The sequence below is a fragment of the Apus apus genome, chromosome W (assembly GCF_020740795.1).
Source record: "Apus apus isolate bApuApu2 chromosome W, bApuApu2.pri.cur, whole genome shotgun sequence".
Taxonomy (NCBI): domain Eukaryota; kingdom Metazoa; phylum Chordata; class Aves; order Apodiformes; family Apodidae; genus Apus; species Apus apus.
The window spans coordinates 7,584,397-7,606,417 of NC_067311.1; the positions used below are offsets into that span (position 1 = coordinate 7,584,397).

The window sequence follows — 22,021 nt, forward strand, 5'->3', positions numbered from 1 at the left end:
ATTGAGTTTCTGAATAAATTCTCGTGTGGGCTGTTTGTAAGCTAAAGGTAAGGGAACTGCTTTCTTTTAATAATTTCCTTTCACTCTAGATGTAAAAGTGTTCATTTTCTTTCAGATGCTTCAGGCGTACTCAGTCCGACATCTACCAGTACCATACGCAGCGTTCCCACCTCTGATTTCTAATGACCCATTCCTTTTGCATCCTTCTCACCTCTCTCCACATCACCCGTCTCACCTGCCACCTCCAGGGCAATTTGTTCCCTTCCAAACACAGCAATCACATTCAGTAAGTAACGCTTCTTATCCCTTCTCCTAAAATATTTGGGGGTTGATCAGCAAATAATGCTCTTGTCCTTCTATTCTAATAACATTCTGGTTGAGAGAACAAATGGATCTGATTTAGAGTAAGAGTTTTGTAGTAATGCTACCTGAGCAAGACATAGTCTGGAAAAAAAAAAGTATTTTTTTTAAAATTAATTTTGATTCTCTTAAGATTTCCTCAGCTGTTGCCCACTGCATTTCCCTGGAGGCCTGTACTCCTGTCAGTCTGATATAAGTTTGCTTCATGTACTGCTTCTGAAGATGGTGTTCTTCCAGAAAGCAAAAGAGAATATAGAGACTTAAGTGTAGTGCAGCAGTGGTCTCAGAGAAAAAAACTTTGTAGAGATACCAGAAAGCACAAAGCATTATTCCTATTCTGTGCTTCTAACATTAATTCACAGATTTTTTTCAAGTGACCACTGTATCCCCCCAAACACTAGTGTCAAAAGTATTAAACCATCTATGGCCTACTGGAACCTCTTTTCTTCCCTGCTTATGGAAATTATTGACTCTTTTCATTTAAACCAACTTGGATGAAAAGTTAATGTCATCATAATAGGGCTTATGCAAACATTAGAGAAGATGCTATTTTGGACATGAAGGAAAAAATTACATTTTGTAATTTCTACTTACTAATCTTTTGTCAGAGGTTAGTAATTTCCACTTACTAATCTTCTGCCAGGCACCTTTCTGTCTGTTTGTTTGGAGCTCTACCAGTATTTCATTAATACAGAAATACAAAATAATTTCAGTGTTACTAACAAATATTGCTCAGGCTGTTTTGAGCAGTAACAAACACTGCTGTGTTAAATGTCAGGTGTTTGCACTCTTGTAATAATTTAATTATAGTCATGGGGGAACAGTTCTGCATAGTTTTCTCTAGTAATCAGAATGTCTTCCCTGAGAAAATGTTGGGGCTTCTTTCTTAACTTTGATTGCTAATTTAGCTTCAGGAATAGGTCTCTTGTTAACTTTTAACTCTGTTTGATAGCTTGATTTTTTTCTGTCAAGTCTTACTAGAAGAATTATTGCCTTAAAAATTCTGACTATTTAAAGTTTGTTAAGCAGAATGAGGAAACAATTTTCCTTTACTTCCACAAGATGACTTTCATATCTAACTGTTTTGAAGTATTCAGTACTGGGAAAAGAAGGGTGAATTAGTGAAATAGGAGAATTATTTTTTTCCTGAAAAATGAGACCAAAATGAGCCGAAATTTGAATTGAACTTTCCTAATAGCAAAAGCATAGCTTCACGATAATGTATCTAACCTAAATATGACAATAGATTAGTTATGAGTATAAATAATGGTGTTCATAACAAAGATTTTTGCTTAACAGGGAAATAATGAGTTGTTTTGCTGAGTTGTAGAACTATTTTCTTCAGTTTGAGAACATGTCTCTATTAAGGAAGTAATTTACTGCCTAATATATGCAGTCTGATGAAAGGGATTACAGGATCCTTGAATGAGGTGAATCCTTTGAATGACATGGGAGTCCTGGTAAGAGGATGCAGAGAAGGGAGAGTTACTAAATACCTTCTTTGCTTCAGTCTTTATTACTAAGACCAACCCTCATGAATCCCACACCCTGGATGTAAGAGAAAAAGCCTGGAGGAAGGAAGACTCCACTGGTCAATGAGGATTGGGTTAGAAATCAGTTAGGTAAATTGAATATACACAAATCCATGGGCCCTGATGGGATGCACCCAAGAGTGCTGAGAGAGCTGGCTGATGTTATTGTCCTACCACTCTCTATCATTTTCGAAAGATCATGGCAAACAGGAGAGGTGCCTGAGGACTGGAGGAAAGCCAATGTCACTCCAATCTTCAAAAAGGGCAAGAAGGATGATCCAGGAAACTACAGACCAGTCAGCCTCAACTCCATCCCTGGAAAAATGATAGAGCGGCTCATTCTGGAGGTCATCTTGAAGCACATGGAAGAGAAGAAGGTTATCAGGAGTAGCCAGCATGGATTTACCAAGGGGAAATAATGTCTGACTAATCTGATAGCCTTCTATGATGTTGTGACTAAATGGATAGATGCAGGGAGACCAGTGGATGTAGTCTACCTTGACCTTAGCAAGGCTTTTGACACAGTCTCCCATAACATCCTCATGAGCAAGCTCAGGAAATGTGGGATAGAAGAATGGACAGTGAGATGGATTAAGAACTGGCTACACAATAGAGCCCAGAGGGTGGTGATCAATGGTTCATAGTCCAGCTGGAGACCTATAACTAGTGGAGTCTCCCAGGGATCAGTGCTGGGTCCAGTCCTGTTCAACATCTTCATCAACAACTGTCCTGGTTTGAGACTTAGAACTGACAACAAAGTCTCTATCTTTTTCTCTCTCTCCTTCCCTACCTGGGTGGGAGAGGAAGGGGATCGAGAGCGTTGTTGATTCTGAGACAAACAGTGACAACAACCTGGATGAGGGGATGGAGTATATCCTCAGCAAGTTTGCTGATGATACAAAACTGGGAGGATTGGCTGATTCACCAGAAGGCTGTGTGGCCATTCAGCAAGATTTGGACAGACTGAAGAGCTAGGCAAAGAGGAACCTAATGAGGTTCAACAAGAATAACTGTAGAGTCCTGCAACTGGGAAGGAATAACAACATGCACCAGTACAGATTATGAGCTGACCTGCCAGAAAGCAGCTCTGTGGAGAAGGACCTTGGAGTCCTGGTAGATAAGTTATCCACGGGACAGCAATGTGCCCTTGTGGCCAAGAAGGCAAATGGCATCCTGGGGTGCATTAAGAACAGTGTGTCCAGCAGGTCGAGGGAGGTTCTCCTCTCCCTCTACTCTGTCCTAGTGAGACCACATCTGGAGTACTGTGTCCAGTTCTGGGCTCCCCAGTTCAAGAGGGACAAGGATTTACTTGAGAGAGTCCAATGGAGGGCTACGAGGATGATTAAGGGACTGGAACACCTGTCATATGAGGAAAGGCTGAGAGACCTGGGGCTGTTTAGCCTAGAGAAGACTGAGAGGGGATCTTATTAATGTATATAAATATCTGAAGAGTGGGTGTCAAGAAAGAGGGGCCAATCTCAGTCGTGCCCTCTGATAGGACAAGGGGCAATGGATGCAAACTAGAACACCAGAAGTTCCACTTCATGGAATCATTAAAGTTGGAAGGAACCTTAAAGATCATCAAGTTCCAACCCCCCTGCCATGAGCAGGGAACCCTACCACTGGATCAGGTTGCACAAAATCTCATCCAACCTGGCCTTAAACACCTCCAGGGATAGGGCATCAACAACCTCCCTGGGCAACCCATTCCAGTTCTTTACCACCCTTATAGTGAAGAATTTCTTCCTAATATCTAACCTAAATCTCCCCTCTCTCAGTTTAAAACCATTACCCCTTGTCCTACCACTATCTTCTCTCGTGAAAACCCCCTCCCCAGCTTTCCTGTAGGCCCCTTTCAAGTACTGGAAGGCCGCTATAAGGTCTCCTCGGAGCCTTCTCTTCTCTAGGCCGAACAGCCCCAACTTTCTCAGCCTGTCTTCATAGCAGAGGTGCTCCAGGCCTTTGATCATCTTGGTGGCCCTTCTCTGGACCCTTTCCAACAGGTCTATATCTTTATTGTGCTGAGGGCACCAGATCTGTACACAGTATTCCAGGTGAGGTCTCACCAGAGCAGAGTAGAGCGGCAGAATCACCTCCCTGGCCCTGCTGGCCACACTTCTATTGATGCAGCCTAGGATGCAGTTGGCTCTCTGGGCTGCGAGCACACACTGGTGGCTCATGTTGAGCTTCTCAACATGAGGAAAACATTCTTTACTGTAAGGGTTAAAGTGCACCGGAACAGGCTGCCCAGAGAAGTTGTGGAATCTCCTCTGGAGACTTTCAAGACTCATCTGGATGTGCTTCTGTGTGACCTGCCTTAGATTCTGTGGTGATCCTGCTCTGGCAGGGGGGTTGTACTCAATGATCTCCAAAGGTCCCTTCCAACCCCTAACATTCTGTGATTCTGTGATCACAGGAAGATAGGTTGGAAGACACCACAGGAGGTCTCTAGTTCAAGCTTCTGTTCACAACAGGATCATCTATTAGGTCAGGTGAGGGTGCTCAGCACTTTTTCCAGTTGGGTCTTGAAAGCCTCTGAGGACAGAGACCACGTAAACTCTCTAGGCTCCTGTTCCACTGCTTGACTTTTCTCATGGTGAAAAGTGGCTCTTTGTATTTAGCTGGAACCTCTTTTGTTTTGACTTCTGCCCATTGTCTCTTGCCCTTCCACCATGCACCACTGTAAAGAGCCTGCCCCCATCATCTTGATGAATTTTCCACAGGTATTGGAAGGCTGCTGTTAGCTGTTCTTCCCCCTCCCCCAAGCCTTTTCTTTCTTCTCAGGGCAGAAAAAGCCCAGTTATCTCAAGCTCTGTGGCCCTCCTTTGAGCTTGTTCTACCTTAACAATGTCTTTTTTTTTTTTTTTTTTTTTTGGCACCCAAAACTGGATGTAATATTCTACATGAGATCTAACAGGTATTGAGTAGAAGGTGGATAATCAGTTTGCTCAATCTACTGGCTATGCTACTGTTTGTTAATGCAGTCCAAGATACTGCCAGGGCACACTGTTGACTCATGTTCAGCTTGCTGTCTACCGAGGGCCCCAGGGCCTTTTCAGCACAGCTGCTTCACAGCCAGTCATTCCCCAATCTGTATTGTTGCCAGGGGTTCTTCCTTCCCAGGTGCAGGACTTGGCATTTGCCCTTGTTGAATAAGGTTCCTGTTGACTCATTTCTCCAGTCTGTTCATGTTCTACTGTATGGCAACCCTACCTTCCAGTGTATGGACTTTTCTCTGCAATTTGATGTCAGCCATAGACTTAATGAGCAAGTACTCTGTCTCTTCTAGGCAATTGTTAATGTTGTTAAATACGATAGGTCCCTGAAGTATACCACTTGTTACCAGCATCTTGGTAGACTACAATCCATTAATCACTATGATCTAAGCCTGATCATCCAAATATTTTATCCATCTGGCTGTCCACCCATCCAGACTGTAACATCCAAACTTGGTTACAAGAATATTGTGGGAGATAGCATCAAAAGTCTTGCTAAAGTTGAGGTAAATGACATCCACTTCTCTCCCCTCATTCACAAATCCAGTCACCTTATCATACTAAATAACTTGGTTGATTCAACATGATTTTCCCTTGGTACAGCCATGTTGACTCTCCCCTCCTCCACGTGCCCAGAAATATGTTCCAAGAAGACTCACTCTACGATGTTCCCAGGGACTGAAATAAGGTCAACTGACCTGTAGTTTCCCAGATTGTCCTTTTGGCCTTCTTTTTGATGAATGCAATGCTTGCCTTTCTCTGGTTGTCAGAGATCACCCTCTGATCTCCACAATCTTTTAAAGATGATAAAGAGAAGCCTTTCAAGGACATTGGCTGGTTCTCTTAGCACCCTTAGATGTAGTCCATCTGGTCCCATGGACTTGTATGGGTCAAGTTATCTCAAGTAATCAGTCCCTGACTCAGTCCTCATCCACTGCTAGTAGTTCTTCTTTATAGACTTCTCCCTGCCCAAGTGGCACAAAAGAGAGGAGGGATGGGGGCTTACAACCAGTATATAGCAGTCATTATCTGCTGCACCTTCCTTTTCACACCTTTTCTCTGCTCCGGCATAGGTTCATCTGCTCTGGTGCCATAGAGCACCTCATCCTTCTCTGACTTTGGTGTTCCCTCTACTGCTTCCTCACTCTTTTTTGTTCTCTCCTACTCTCCATGCAGCTTTTAATTTGTCCTTTCTTAAATAGGTTTTCACAGGGGCACCACCTACATTGCTCATTGACTCAGCATTGGCCTGCAGTGGGTCCATAGACGAGTCAGCTAGAAACAGCTGTGTCTTGCACAAGGCAACACCTTACCTCTTCCCAGAAAGGCCAGTCACTCCTGCAGCTTCTGCCCCTACAAAAACCTTGCCACATATACCCAGTACAGCTCCATAAAATTTCCACAACTCCTCAGAACATATAGTTGGATTTGTGTTTTTTTAGTATTAAAAAATAAATTTTAAAAGCCTGGTTTTCTATTAATACAACAAACCCTGTGTTTGCTTTAGCCACTTCAAAGGATAGAGAATGAAGTAGAACTGCTTGGAGAACATCTTCCTATTGGAAGCTTTACCTACCCTCCATCAGCTCATCCACCAACATTGCCTTCCTCAGCTCCTATCCAATTCTTAACCCATGATCCTTTACATCAAGAGGTTTCATTTGGAGTTGTAAGTATTGCTTTTTGTACTACATCCTCATGCATGCTGAGTTCAAGTTCTTGATCTTTGCTCTAAGTTGCAACCATGTTATTGAAAAATGGCATTTTTGCAATTGAATTTCATTAGTAGCTGCAGCTGTGGAAAGTCAGAGTGGTTGTTTTTTGTGGTTAGACTTCATATAGTCTAAGGGCTCAAACTTGGAAGAATGAAAACATGCTAACAAAATCTCTGAGCCATTGTTTTTCATACAAGTAAATGTCTCTAAGGCTTCTGAATACCATTTCAGTAGTGGTGTGTGAATTTTGGTTCTAAAAGTCTGCTACCGTTTTTTTTCACTATTAAGTATTTTTAGAAAAATACAATTAATGTCTAAGTTACAATTCTTTACCTGCTCCCATTTTAGTAGACAATGCAAGATGTTTTAAACAGTCATACTGAGGACTTATGTAAGTAAACTAAAGAGCTTTGTGTGCAAATCAAAACAGGAAAATAGTCTTTTTCTCCTATGGGAAGAATGTATTGAAGCTGTAAACTTGAATGTCTCTAGGCACCATATCTGTATGCGGTTGAAAGGCTACAGCCCCTCCTCCCAAAAGTGAATGTAATTGAGCCCAACTCTGAATGTGATTTCTTTATTTATTAATTTTAAATCTTGCTCTTCATTTAAAGTGGTTTTGCTGTGGAGCATCCTGGCAGTGCCTCCTAATGGATATTTGGCTTATACCAGCGAAAGAACTCATGTATATATGTCTTTTAAAACTTTCATTACTACCCAACCAGCTGCACAAGCCAGCACATTGCACCAGGTCAAAAGCCCTCAGCTATTGGTCTGCAGCATGTTCACCAATTCAAGTCCTGCCTGTCCAAACCAACCTGTATATAGGCTAACCCTTACAAAATGCTTATTAGCTAGCTTGCAAAGGTTTCTAGTTAGCATTGTTGTTTTTTTCCTGCAGGATATATAATTGTATGTTACTGATTATATTTGTTGATCAAGACAATTCTTTGAAAAGGCTGGTATTTTTTTGTTTGGACGGGGCCGGATTTTTTTTTAAATAATGCTTTATTTTAAATGTATTTCAACATTCACTTTTAATTTAATTTCATTATTAAATAAGACAAGAAAATATTGACATTTTTCTTCCTTTTTACAGCCTTACCCACCTTTTATGCCTCGAAGAGTCACAGGGCGCAGTAGATACCGATCACAGCAACCACACTCATACCATCCCAGTCTATTACCATATGTGCTGTAAGTTCAAAGCACATTGTACTCATAGATTACTAAATAACAATGTAAGCTAGTTGATCCCCTCAATGTTGTTTTTTTTTTATGTTTGGGCTCTACCACAGGGTACAGACAATTGAGACAATTCCAAGGAATAAGAAAATTTGTAGTTATGTTTAAAGTTTCCAGTCTGAACAGCATACATACCTGAGCAAGGAATAAACAAGTGAACAGTTTGATGATAATGTAGCTTTGGGATCTGCTATGCCTCTTCTTTCTGTCAAAATCTCTTTAAAGATGTTAAATGTAAAATGGTTACTTTTGATTCTTGGATAATATTTATGAGATATACCCATGGTTACCTCCTAAAGTCGACTTTTATAGAATAAATACCTAACAGTTCTTACAAAACCAAACCAAACCAAAAAAACCTCTCCAAAACCAAAAACCAAAACAAAACCCAAACCAAGCAAATTAATTTACTCTTAATTAATTACTGAAACATAATGAGAGGAGCCTTCTGGGTATGGGTTTTCTTCGGAGGATTTTGTTTCTTCTGAACTGTTGCAGCTTTTGAACTTCTGCACCTGACTAACCATTTCTGAAAGAGAAGAGATGGGGGAAGTAACATTAAGGAATTATCAGTAACCTTTTAAAGTAGATTCTGTCTGTTGTAGTTTAGGTGTGTGACATGGAATTTATTGTTCTTTGTAGGTTCTGTTTTTGAAATTAATACAAAATGCTTAGAAAATGAGGATTTATTTTAAAGGTGACCTTGACAGGCAGATAATACAACTTTGTCATTTGGTGTTTTGCCACAACATCTATAGTTTCTGTCTCCGCAGTTTAACTTGCATCAAAATAGCGCCAGGATATACGTCACAGTTTGACTCAGGATCAACAACAATGCTCTCAATTCCCTCCCTCTCTGTCACGAGCCAGTATTGGGGGGCTACCAGCTGTCAGGATGCTTTCACGACTTCCCCCCCCCGATGTGGAGGGGTTTTTTAATAAGCCCAAGGGTCACACGTGATGTTCAACTCTCACAGAGGAACGGCCACTGCAGGACCGTATTTTAGGGTGGTAGTTAGAATGCACCCCCCAGCATGCTCAGAAATTGCCTCTAAAACCAAGGTTTACTCCACTAATTAATCGGTTTATTAAGGGTTAACACAAACTGAGGGATGATATTTAGGGAAAATGCAAATGTGAATGGCTACCAGGGATATATAGATATATATATATACACACAGTAAGAAAGTGTCCTTTAGGGAGGTAATGCAAAAGGTCCTGTGCTTTTAAGGGAGAGGGTTAAGGACCAAAGGGAGGAGGGAAGGAAGCCCGACCTCAGTCCTCCTTAAGAGGTCTCGCTGTGTGTGCAGCGGTCGTTGATTTCCCCTCAACCGGCAGCAACACGGGGGGGCTCCGGCCCCGACCCCAGGGCCCAGGACCCCGGCACGCTCAGTGCTAAGGCCCAGGCTCGACCCGGGGCAGGCAGGCAGGCAGGGTCCCAGCACCAGTGTCCGCAGCAGGGGGCTGTCCCACACAGAAAGCTTCTGAACCGGCCTCAGGGAGGAGGGAAGGGCCCACCTGCTGCACTCCCCGCCTTTATACCCCTGTGACCCACCTGTCCAGTCAGTGTCACTGTCCAGAGCCAATTAGCATCCATGAGCCCCAAGTTAGGGTGGTGACTACCAGGGGCACAGGATGACTTGTCGCCCAGCCTTTCTGTCCCGTACCACATCTGTTGTTTTGGGTTCAGCTGTTCTTGAGAAGCAAGTCTGTTTTAGTTCGTTAGCTGGGAATAATCAGGAGAGGCCTTTGCTGGCTTAAAAGGCATTTTGTTTAGACTTATGTGGGGAAGAAAAGAACAGTTTCCCACACCCTCCCACCCAGGTAAGGAAGGAGAGAAAGAATAAGGGAGAGACTCTCTGGATTGAAAACTAAACTACACAGCTTTAATTAAACACTAATGATAAAAGAAAATATTCACAATTATATACAAATGTGTTCAGGAATGTGCAAAAGCCTCTTGCCTCCCCCCATCCCCAGCAACTCCCACAGCACTCTCCTTAGCTGCAAACAGTCCCAAAAAGTCCCGGACTGCTGCGGGAGAGAGTGTAGAGTTATGAGGGTCAAAGGATGCACAGCCTGGGGGTCAACGGTGATGGATGGACAGAGTCCTCCCTGGATGTCGGCCATGGATGGAAGAGCAGGGAAGAAGAAGCAGGAAGGAAGTTGTCTTCTGTGATCTCTGGCCTTCCTCTGAGCTTATGTAGATATATGGAATGGAATAGAATATCTCTGGCCGATTTTGCTTCAGCCTCCAGCAGGGTGATCATAGATCTCCCAGTAGTGCCTGAGCCAGCAGAGAAAGACGTGACCATGAAGTCCCGACAATAGAATAAACATTCCAGTGTTATCAGTCCACTAACTGGAACATTTACTGCTAGTTAAAAGAAAGCTTACTGAAGGAAAAAAATCAGTAAAAGGGAAAGTGGCTTCATCCTGGCTCAAACCAGGACAATGATTCAGTAAAGTTGTTAAACTTTTAATTGTGGATTGTGACAAAGTCTGCTCTGAGGTTATAGCCACTTGCCTGTCTACTTAGGGACAGTGTGTCACAGTGATTCCTGATTCATTTAATTAGATGACATTTATAGTGCTGTGTAGTTTTTATTTCTGTGGTTGTGCATTAAACTGTGACCCATATTACTATCTTGGGATGGAGATGCTTTTTTAACTTAAAAGGAAAAACAGAAAAATTATGCACTCTTGCCTTTCTGAAAAGGTTGTTCTCTGGCCAAATCCATATTATATGGGAATATATAGTTGGGTCTACTGTCAATGTGGAAGTTGGCCCAGTACTATATTGTAATTATCTTTGTTATGTGTATTATCAAACAGGAGACTGAGGGGCAAGCTCATTGCTCTCTATAGCTTCCTGAAGAAGGGGAGAGGGAAGTGTTGATCTCTTCTCCCTGCTATCCAGTGACAGGATGCGTGGGAATGGCTCAAAGCTGCATCAGGGGAGGTTCAGACTTGACATTAGGGAGCATTTCTTTACCAAGAGGGTGGTCAAACACTGGAACAGGCTTCCTAGAGAGGTGGTTGATGCCCTATGCCTGTCAGTGTTTAAGAGGCATTTGGACAATGTCCTTAATACTATGCTTAATACATGCACTTTGTCTTTAAACATGAAAGCGGTCTTTCACAAGATGGCACTCTGTCTCCACAGAGCTCCTCTTGCTGGCCACTGTTTCTTATTGAATAAGGATAGTGTCCCATTTATTGTGGAGAATAGCCATGGGAAAAGAAAAAGGGCCTCCTCTATCTGTAAAGTAGACAAAACAATATGAGATCAGCTAAGGGCCAGGGCTTGCTGTGAGCAGCACTGTGAATGTTGACAAAAATCAGAACACTGTTTATCGTGTGCTCGGTGTGTGATTGGCTACATCCTGGGAACCTAAGGTCTGTGTATGTGCCAAGAAGCAGGTGTGTGTGCTGTTTACATTCTCTGTACCCTGATTGCTTATTCTCAGTTCCCACTGTAAAAGTATATAAGGGAGCATTTTCTCCTAATAAACGATTCCATTGCTTCTCACCCAGGAGTCCGTGTCTTAACCACCACAATTTATCAGAGTGGTTACCGAACAAGGGGCTCCCCTTGCGAGAACAGGGTCCAGATGGCTTATTGAATGAGGACCCCACCCAAGTACAATGTCTAGTTTGTCAGGGCGGCTGTTTTGAGACAATTATTCATTTCAGGACTCTACATGTAGTAACACTGATTCTTACTGTAAGTATGAATTGTCATAGCAATATATATCAAAAAGTGGTGCAATTAGCTTTCATTTGACTCCTTTGAATTTTAATTCTTAATTTCAAAGTTAACCTTTTTTACTGATTCTTAGAATTTGTTGATTTAAGAAGGATCAATAACATAACTCTACCTCTGCCGTATGTTTGCATGCTTTCCTTCAGGAAGATGTTGAGCCTTGCTGTTGTTTTTTCTTCTGGTAGATCAGTGCTTCCAGTGCCACATGCAGTTGGACCAGCTTTCAGTTTTGAGTTGGACATGGAAGATGGAGAGGTGGAAAACTACGAGGTTGGTGTGTGAAATAGAAATTCATCAGGAGCAGGGGTTAACTTAATACATTAACTTAAATGGTATTTTGCTTTTTGAAGACAAAACTGGGATTAAATAAATGTAATGTTTATGAAGATAGAATCTAGAAACACTTTTTTCATACTAGTTTCTAACACTGGATATTAGCAACACATTTATTTTCTATCTATTGCCTTTCCCCAGAATCTATCCTTTCATATTAGTGATGGATTAAATTCCTCAACTTTCCATTCTAGATATGTCTCTTCTTTTTGCATTTTACTTGATTTTTAGATGTTGAACATAAATATCCTAGTCTTTTGAACTTGCTTAGTGCTTTTTATGCTCCTTGCTAACTTTACAGATTAGCGTTAACATTATAGGATCAATTCAGGTAAATGTGATGCTGGCAAGAATCAATGTATATTTTCTCTTGACAAGGAGGATACAGCAAGTCACATATTTTGAAATAAAATGTCAGTAGTGTCTTAGATAATCAAGGGCTGATCCCAACTCTTGTCCTTGCTACTTCTCAAGCTGTTAGATTCCCATCAGATTCTGTCCAGAAAGCCTCAGCCTACCCCTCCTCATGTATCCATTTCTCCTTGCTTCTGCTCAGAGCTGTGTATTTACACAGTTGCATAGCATTAATGCTGGAATCATAGGGGTTGGAAGAGACCTCTGAAGATCATCAAGCTGACCTATAATGCTTCTTGTGCTAGTGAAAAGAAGCATCATCTTGTAGCTGACATCAACTTGTTGCTGGGTTAAAAACTGGCTGGATGGCCAAGCCCAGAGAGCTGTGGTCAATGGAGTTAAATCCAGTTGGCAGCCAGTCACAAGCAGGGCTCAGTTTGGGGACCAGTTCTGTTTAATATCTTTATCAATGGTGTGGACAAGGGGATTGAGTGCACCCTCAGTAAGTTTGCCGATGATACTAAGTTGAGAACCTTCCTACCCTTTTCTGCCTGAAGGTAAGAAGATTCTACAACAGGACCTGGACAGGCTGGATTGATGGGCCGAGGCCAATTGTATGAGGTTCAACAAGGCCAACTGCCGGGTCCTACTCTTTGGTCTCAACAATCCCAGGCAATGCTACAGCCTTGGGGAAGAGTGGCTGGAAAGCTGCCTGGTGGAAAAGGGCACCTGGGGGTACTGGTTGACAGCCACCTGAACATGAGTCAGCAGTGTGCCCAGGTTGCCAAGAAGGCAAACAGCATCCTGGCCTGCATTAGAAAAAGTGTGGCCATCTAGTCCTGAGGTGATTTTTCCCCTGTACTTGGTGCTAGTGAGGCCACACCTCGAATACTGTGTTTACTTTTGGGCCCCTCACTACAAGAAGGACATTGAATTGCTGGAGCATGTACAGAGAAGAGCAACAAAGCTGATGAAGGGTCTGGAGCACAAGTCTTATGAGGAGTGGCTGAGGGAACTGGGATTGTTTAGTCTAGATGAGGCTGAGGGGAGACCTCATTGCTCTCTACAACTGCCTGAAAGGAAACTATAGTGAGGTGGGTGTCTGTCTCTTCTCCCATGTAACTGGTGATAAGATGAGAGGAAATGATCTCAAGTTGCTCCAGGGGAGGTTCGGATTGGATATTAGGAAATATGTCTTTACTGAAAGAGTGGTCAGGCATTGGGACAGGCTGCCTAGGGAAGTGGTGGTCACCATCCTTGGAGGTGTTTAAAAAACGTGGATGTAGCACTTCAGGACATGGTTCAGTTGGCATGGTGGTGTTGGGTTGATGGTTGGACTTTATGATCTCAGAGGTCTTTTCCAACCTATGATTCTATGATTCTATTCTATGAATCTATGTTGGGCTTCAGGTTTTGGGCTATTTGAGTATCTTTACTCTTTGCGTCTTTCATCAAATCTCTGAACTTCTAGTGTTTCAGTTCTCTATCAAGTTGATACTGATACTTTTCTGGAGCCCTTCATGATGGAACAGAAATTATTTGCATGAGGAGCACTTAAGTACAGTGTTTTACCTGTATGAACGAGTACAAAATTTATTCAGAAAGTATCTCTATTTAGTTTGATGTCATGCCTTTATTTCCAAAGATTCAGCATAAAATCTCCATGTCTCAATTCATCTAGCCCAAGAAGTGGAATGGGAGTCAAAAGTTGTCCCTTTAAACTCTTGGCCACTCAGGGCTAGGATATTGTTATTATTATTATTAGTTGCATATTAGTAGAAAGCAAGTTTGTTAATATTTTCTTCTGTATGGAGGATGGGAGAAGGAGGTTCACTTCCAAAGCTAAACATGTATCAAGCTGCAGGAATGATTGACGCTTAGGTCATGGATATTTAAAAATCCCAAACATACTATCTTATGCAGTTCAGAAGGATTAATCAATGATCAAACTTTTATAGCCAACTTTCCTTAGTGCTTGCAGTTGTAGAGAAAGCAAAGCAAGACTAAATGTGTCGTGATGGAGAGGTGGGTTGTGCTACCTGGTGGGATAGTGACATGGCAGAAGAAATCACTTCTGGTAGAGCTGGAGCTTGTTTGAGCAATGAATGTTAAAAAAGTCCAAAATCCTTGTTTTGTAGGCACTACTGAATTTGGCAGAACGTCTAGGAGAAGCCAAACCTCGAGGACTGACAAAGGCAGACATTGAACAGCTTCCATCTTACAAGTTCAATCCAAGCAATCATCAATCAGAACAGACATTGTAAGTACATCTGATGTGAGGAAAAATACTCTGTAGCCCTGTGAAGCTATAAAGCAGGTATTCTTTATTGCAGCGCTGGGTGTGCAGGGGATCACTCCTCCAAATGCACACAAACATCAGCATCATATATGTTTGGCAAATTTTGCCCTTAAGTCTCTAATTCAATCCCCCCTTTTTCTGTTACTGTGCAAATTCTTTTGCACCTAAATTATATGATCCCAAGCATATACAAACCCTACAACTGCACATAGTATCTTGATTGTAGTGTGGGTTGTCAGCAAAACCTGTAAAGAATCTTCCCACTTTGGTTCCAGCAGTGAGACTGTAAAACTCTTAACATATACATAATCACCTGGCAATAAATTATGAATTGATTCATCTAAACCCCTTGCCCTAGTACCCAACACTTGTCAGTTAATTTTCTTTAATTGTTTCTTTAAAGAAATAACATACTGGGATAGGCTCTCCTCACCTAATTTAGGAATACTTTCCATGGGCTGAGTTGAATATGGCTGCCCATACATTATCTCAAAGGGGCTCAGATTTTCTTTGGTTCTTGGTTTAGCCCTTATTCTCAATAAGGCTAAAGATTGTGGCCAGGGAAGGTTGGCTTCCTGTCCCAGTTTCACTATTTGTTGTTTTATTAGGTGGTTCATTTTCTCCACCTGACCACTCACTTGGGGCCTATCGGGGGTATGCAGTTGCCAGTCTATGCCCAAGATCTGGCTTACTTGTTGAACAACATTGGCACAAAAATGTGGTCCTCTATCAGAGGATATCACTGCTGGTACCCCAAAACATGGTATTATTTAATGTAACAACATTTTTGTTACCTCTCTTGCTTTGTTGGTTCTGCATGGGACTGCCTCTGGCCAACCTGAAAAAGTGTCTATTAATACCAATAGGTATCGATACCCCATTTTCCTTGGTAGTTCTGAGAAATCAATTTGCCACTGTTGCCCTGGAAAATTTCCTCTACCAATTGTCCCCAATTGCACATGAGAATTGTTTTGGGGGTTATTTTGTAAGCATATTTCATATTGCCGCGAGACTTGCTTCACAGTGGTGTACAGGTTTCAAGCTATTATTTGCTTGTTCAAAGATTTATACAGCTCCCCAGTGGGTCTTTCTATGTTCTGCCATTACTAGAGCCCATAATAAGGCAAAAGGCACTATTAATCATCCATCTGCTGTTCTAGCCCACCCATCCTCTGAAATATTTCCCTCCAAATCCTCTATCAATTTTAAACCCTCCTTTGAATATTTAGGTTTTATATCAGTTTGGATTTTACCATCCAGGACCAAAGTTGTAACCTCAACTTGCCCCTCTTCAGCTACCAGTCATGCCTCCTGGTCAGCCATCATGTTTCCAATCTCCTGGTCAGTATTCCCTTTCTGGTAGGCTTTACAGTGTATGATTGCCACTCTTTTGGGCATTTGTATGGCATCCAAAAGTTATAACATTTTCTCAGCATGTTTTATTCGTTTCCCTTGAGCAGTGTCATAGTTTGACTCAGGATCGACAACAATGCTCTCGATCCCCTCTCCCTCCCACCCAGGTAGGGAAGGAAAGAGAAAACGAGGAGAGAGACTCTCTGGATTGAAAACTAAACTACAAAGCTTTAATTAAAAACTAATGATAAAAAAATATATACAATTATATACAAATATGTTCAGGTAATGTGCAAAAGCCTCTTGCCTCCCCCCACCCCCAGCAACTCCCACAGCACTCTCCTTAGCTGTGAACAGTCCGAAAAGTCCCAGACCACAGCTGGAGAGAGCATAGTGTTATGAGGGTTGAAGGATGCACAGCCTGGGGGTCGATGGTGATGGATAGATGGAGTCCTCCCTGGATGCCGGCCATGGACAGAAGAGAAGGGAAGAAGAAGCAGGAAGGAAGTTGTCTTCTGTGATTTCTGAGCTTCTGTGATTTCTGACCTTCCTCTGAGCTTACATAGATATATGGAATATCCCTGGCCAATTTTGCTGTCTGTCTAATTCAGCCTCCTACTGGGGGTCATAGATCTCCCCGTAGTGTCTGAGCCGTCAGAGCAAAGATGTGACCTTGGAGTCCCAGCAATTACAAAAACATTCCAGCATTTGTTATCAGTCCAAGCTGGAACACTTACTGAAGGAAAAAAAAATAATAATCAGTAAAAGGAAAAGTGGCTTCATCCTGGCTCAAACCAGGACAGGCAGTCAATAGTCCATGCTCCTTCCATGCCAGGAGTCCTCTTCATTGTCCAAGGGTTCTTCCTTCAGGTCAGGCCAACTCGAGTACACTGCCTCGATAGTCTCAAGGCAATCATTTGTTACGGGCTCTCCAGGAGTGCCACTAAGAGACTGGGTTGACAATGTTAGGGGCAACAATTTCAACATTGTCCTGCTCCACCAAGATTGCCTGGTACTTGAAAAACTGTTGTGGTGACAGCCAATGCCCCCCTTTTTTGTTCAAGCACTGCAGAAACTGTGTGGGAGACTAGAACAGATATTCTCTGACCCATAGTGAATTTATGAGCCTCTTGGATGTTAAGGACGACTGCAACTACTGTTCGCAGGCAGCTAGGCCATCCTCTCTTGTAGGGATGTATTTCCAGGGCTACTCTCTGCTTCTCATGGGAGAATAGCCAAAACGGCTTTGAGACATCTGGCAGCCCTAAAGCAGGGGCTTTCACTAATTCCTATTTGAGTTGCTAGAAGGCCCTTTGTGTATCTCCCATCCATGTTATTGTGGACTGATTCCTTTTTATCAGTTCATATAGTGGCTTTACTAGAAGTCCATATTTATAAATCCAAAGACAACAACAACCTGTCATTCCCAGAAAGGTCTGTAATTCTTTTACTATCTGTGGTAGGAGTGTCTGACAAATGGCCTCTTTTAGCTCCATTCCCAGCATTTGCTGTTCTCCAGAGATTACATATCCCATGTAGATGACTTGCTGTTGGATCAATTGCACTTTCTGTGGAGAGACTCGATACCCATTAAGGCCTAAAAAGTTCAAAAGACTCACAGTCCAGCTTATACAGCTTTCCTTTGTCCTGGTGGCAAGCAATAAATCATCCACATACTGCAGTAAGACCCCTTCAGGGTCTGGGGGCTCCCAAGTCTCAAGGTCTTTTGCTAACTGATACCCAAAGATGGTAGGACTATTTCTGAATCCTTGAGGTAACACAGTCCAGGTTAACTGAAACTCTCTCCCAGTATCTGGGTTTTCCCATTCAAAGGCAAACAGAGGCTGACTCTTGAGGCTAGAGGCAGGCAGAAAAATGCATCCTTTAGGTCCAGCACAGTAAACCAAACTAGTTCATCCCTTAGCTTAGTTAACAGTGTATATTGTTTGGCTACCACAGGATGTATATCCTCAGTAATCTTATTTATAGCTCTCAGGTCCTGCACCAATCTATAGTTACCATCAGGTTTTTGGATGGGTGTTCACATTCCACTAACAACCCATGTTTTGCAAATGTCTTTATTACCTCTTTTATCCCTTTCTAATCCTCTAATTTCAAGGGATACTGTTTAATCCTTATGGGTTGTGTCCCAGCCTTTAGTCCTATGATCACTGGGGCAGCATTTTTGGCTCTCCCAGGTGCCTCAGATGCCCGTACTCCAGGATATACCTGGCCCATTATCTCTTCAGGCACATTGGACTTAGCCGGAGTATGTATCAAGGCCAAACTTAACATTTCAATTAATTTATTTTCTTCAACTTCCAATTAGATTTTTCCTTTATCAAATTCAATTTTTGCTTCCAGTTGTTCCAACAGGTCTCGTCCCAGTAGGGGTTTTGGAGACCCAGGCATGTATAAAAATTTGTGTATTCCTATTTGTTTTCCTAGTTTGTATTTAAGAGGTTTCAAGAAAAATGCCTTCTCATGCTGGCCAGTAGCACCCACTACTATAACAAAATCTTGATCTTTTGGTGCCAATTCTTGATTCAATACATAAATGGAAGCCCCTGTGTCTGTTGAAATTCCACTTCTTGTTCCTTTTTCCCTAGCTTTACTATAACCAGTGGATCTGCTAGGGTGGACTCCCCAGGTTCCTGTCGATCCTCCTCATAGGTAGCAGCTAAAATCTGCCTTGGTTGTAACTTGGGACAATTTTGTTTCCAGTGTCCCTTTTCTTTACAAGAGGCACACTGATCCCTTGATATACCTCTGGGCTGATTGGTTCTTATATTTTTGCCAGGGTTCCTTAAGGCTCTATAGCCTTTGTTATTTCCTCCTTTTCTTTCTTGCTCTAAAGCAGCTACTGTGGCTACAGCCATTGCTTTGACATTATTTAATTAGAGTTTTTTGATTTATGCTCCCTCCTGGAAGTCCGCCTATATCTTTCCAATGAGCTATAATACAGCTTAGCGGACTCTTTCTCAAAATTCCTCCAGTCTGTGACCCACCCATTCTGAATTTCTAATTGTTGTTCTTGTTCAGGAATAAGCCTCTTTCGGTTATGGCAACAAAACTAGGTGGGGAGGTATGTATCAAATATAACACAAAACTTTCCACAAATGTCACAATATTACTCAAGAAAATTCCACAAATACCATATTCGGGGAAATATAAGCCAGTAGCAATCTCTCCACACCAATTCAGCAGCTAGATGACAATTTTTACACTGGGGACAGGGAAAGACTGATGAAACATTACCAAGTGAAAGAGTATACACACTGCTTTCCTTGACTCCCTTTCCATACAACTCCCTGAGTGTTCTTAATGTTACTTAATATCTCACTCACTTTGTTCGTCTCCAGCTGCACCCTTCGTGGGATAACAGAACTGCGTATCAGAACTCCTCACTCACTTCTTGCTCAACTGCACATCTCAGGCGTGTCTATTTTCTCTCAAGCCTTTCACACCACTCACTTTGTCTGTTGCTGATCATATCCCACTCAGGACAGTGGAATTGCAGCTCGAGACTCTGCACTCACTTCATGTTAATAACGTCTCATTCACTCCACATTCACTTCAACACAACTGACAAAAATACAGGGGACAGGCACAATAAACAAAAGATTAAAACAACTAAAAAACCTTATCCCAATCACAACTCCAAATTCCAGACCAAATTCAGATTACACCTTTTAAACACACAAGTCCAGGATATACCCCAAAGGGCCTAAGGTGGGCCTTTAACCCACAGTCCTGGATTACTGAAAAAGTTACATGGGTACTCTGGGACTCCGGACTCCTGCACTCTGCCCTGTGCAGGATGTCTCCTACATCTTATGGGATACCAACCTTGCTGGCCCTACAGTTACTGTTACAGTTACAAAATTTAAAAGAGAAAGAATACCTTGTCCATTGAGATGGTCCTTGTCTGTCCCTGCAGTGATCTGAATGAGTTGAGGAGTCCCTCTGAGAAATCTCAGGGGCGCCCTAGGGAGTCCTGTCCTCAGCAGGTCCTGCAGCCGGACAGAACAGGTCCCATCTGGGTCACCAAATTGATGCAAGGAAAAAGACTCTGTAGCCCTGTGAAGCTATAAAGCAGGTATTCTTTATTGCAGCGCAGGATACGCAGGGGTTCGCTCCTCCAAACGCACACAAACAGCAATACATATTTATTCACTTAAAACATACATATGCATTACTTTTCTAAAAGGTAGGCAGGGTTATACAGATTAATTCCCTGGATTAATTATAATATTTAAATCATTTCCCCACAGTAATTAACATAAAGCCGCGCCCATTCCCGCATGTGCACTGCCTCTCAGTGGTCGTGGGCAGGGGTCTCTTGGAGGAAGGCTTGTAGTCTTCTTCACTGTGCTGGGTCATATTATTCCTCATTCTGGCAGGTTGGCTGATGTACCCAGCTGAATCCTGCTTCTTGGGCTCTCAGGTGAGACACATCCTAGTTCAACACAATGCCTCTAACAAACATTAACAGATTCTACTATTCAGCATCATATACGTTTGGCAAATTTTACCCTTAAGTCTCTAATTTAATGTGCCTCACATTTACATGCTTTATGTGATTGTGTTTCCATTCCATTAGGCTGCAGTCTCAACTAGGCAAATACTGTACTACATGTGCTCTAAAAGCTCTCAAATAAAAAAGATAATTTTTAAAAAAACATTTTTCAAATCAGATATCATTTGTCTTAGCTTTAAAATTTTGCATAGTCTCACTTCAGTTAGATGTTCAAATTTAGTTGGTATTTTTAAAAAATTTTCCAAATTTTTGTTTGGCATACTAGATATTAAATGGCTATCATCAACTTGGAATTCAGCCTATATTGAAATATTTTCCAATTACCAAAATTTCAAGTGCTCCTAGAAGAGCTTTTGACAGTCTTTGATGTTTACAGCTATATTTTCTTATTTTTAAGACTAAATCTTTTTGAAAGACCGACATAATAGAGAAATGAGCTATAGGTGGGAGGCAGTGAAAGTGATATATAGTGCTATCAAACGTTTGAAACTGAACAGAAGAGTTCTTTTCGCTGATCTTCCACTTAGAGCAATCTTCAGTGTTGATGTTAACATAGCAGGGAATAAGAAAAATAAAAGTACCAGAGAAAAGTTGATTATATACCTGGGGAAGAAATGTGTTTATAAAACATGTACAACAGAATATAGATGTAATTTAAGGAGAAATTTTTCGTAATAAAAAATGTGTGTGATCTTTAATCAGTTATGGCTTTGAGAGATACTCAAAGCAAGTTTTCTGTTTTTTATTTTAATATAGCTAAAATTAAATGTCTTTTTTTTTTTTTTTTAGGTGTGTAGTGTGTATGTGTGACTTTGAGGCAAGGCAGCTACTTAGAGTCTTACCCTGTAACCATGAATTTCATGCCAAGTGTGTTGATAAATGGCTTAAGGTAAATAAAATCTGTGTTGGATGCAATTTATAATGTCTTAGTTCGTAGTTTCATTTTTTCTTTAGTTTTCTACTGCATTTCATCTCTTGTTTCTCATTTTTAATATTTAGGCTCTGAAGTAAAAAGTTGAATTTATCTTCCTTTTGTTATCTCCTTACGCTATAGAAAGACTATTTTTTAGCAATTAACAAAATATATTTATTTGTAATAATAATTGTAATAGGGTAATTTTAAAAGGAATATGAGGAAAATTATCTTCAGTAGAAAGCGCTCCTATAAGAACCCCTCCTATCAGTATGGATTTTAATAAAAAAGTATTTTTATAAGGCATGATTGAGAGAGATAAAAAAATACTTAGCATGAAATTATGGCTTTATGAATGCTATGAGATATTTTTTCAAAACAAGCTGAGGGGAAGACCTAGACACAGGACAGCACATTAAGCTGACAGATGCAGTAGCAGTGGTAGAGAAGGTGAGACAGATAGGAATACAGTTTAGAAGATGACATAGAGGGAGACATCTGTACAAGCTGTGTTATCCAGACCTACTGCTAATAAGGTATTCATTCCTTTCTTGTCTCACGTTTTAAAAAATTATCAGAGAGGGAGAGAGTCGGCAGCTCTCACGAGAGAGGCTG

The 22,021-nt window shown here is 41.6% G+C and overlaps 1 protein-coding gene across 1 annotated transcript in view; it reads left to right on the plus strand.

Annotated features, from left to right (window-relative positions):
• LOC127395151 (E3 ubiquitin-protein ligase RNF38-like) overlaps positions 1 to 21,415 on the plus strand; it is a 237,959-nt gene extending 216,544 nt beyond the window's left edge. Inside the window, exons 6-11 of the mRNA XM_051641619.1 lie at positions 116 to 286; positions 6,396 to 6,557; positions 7,703 to 7,800; positions 11,800 to 11,884; positions 14,440 to 14,561; positions 21,283 to 21,415. Of these exons, the coding sequence (XP_051497579.1) occupies positions 116 to 286; positions 6,396 to 6,557; positions 7,703 to 7,800; positions 11,800 to 11,884; positions 14,440 to 14,561; positions 21,283 to 21,415 (771 nt within the window). The remainder of the gene's footprint in view (positions 1 to 115; positions 287 to 6,395; positions 6,558 to 7,702; positions 7,801 to 11,799; positions 11,885 to 14,439; positions 14,562 to 21,282) is intronic.
• Positions 21,416 to 22,021: the final 606 nt, after the last annotated feature.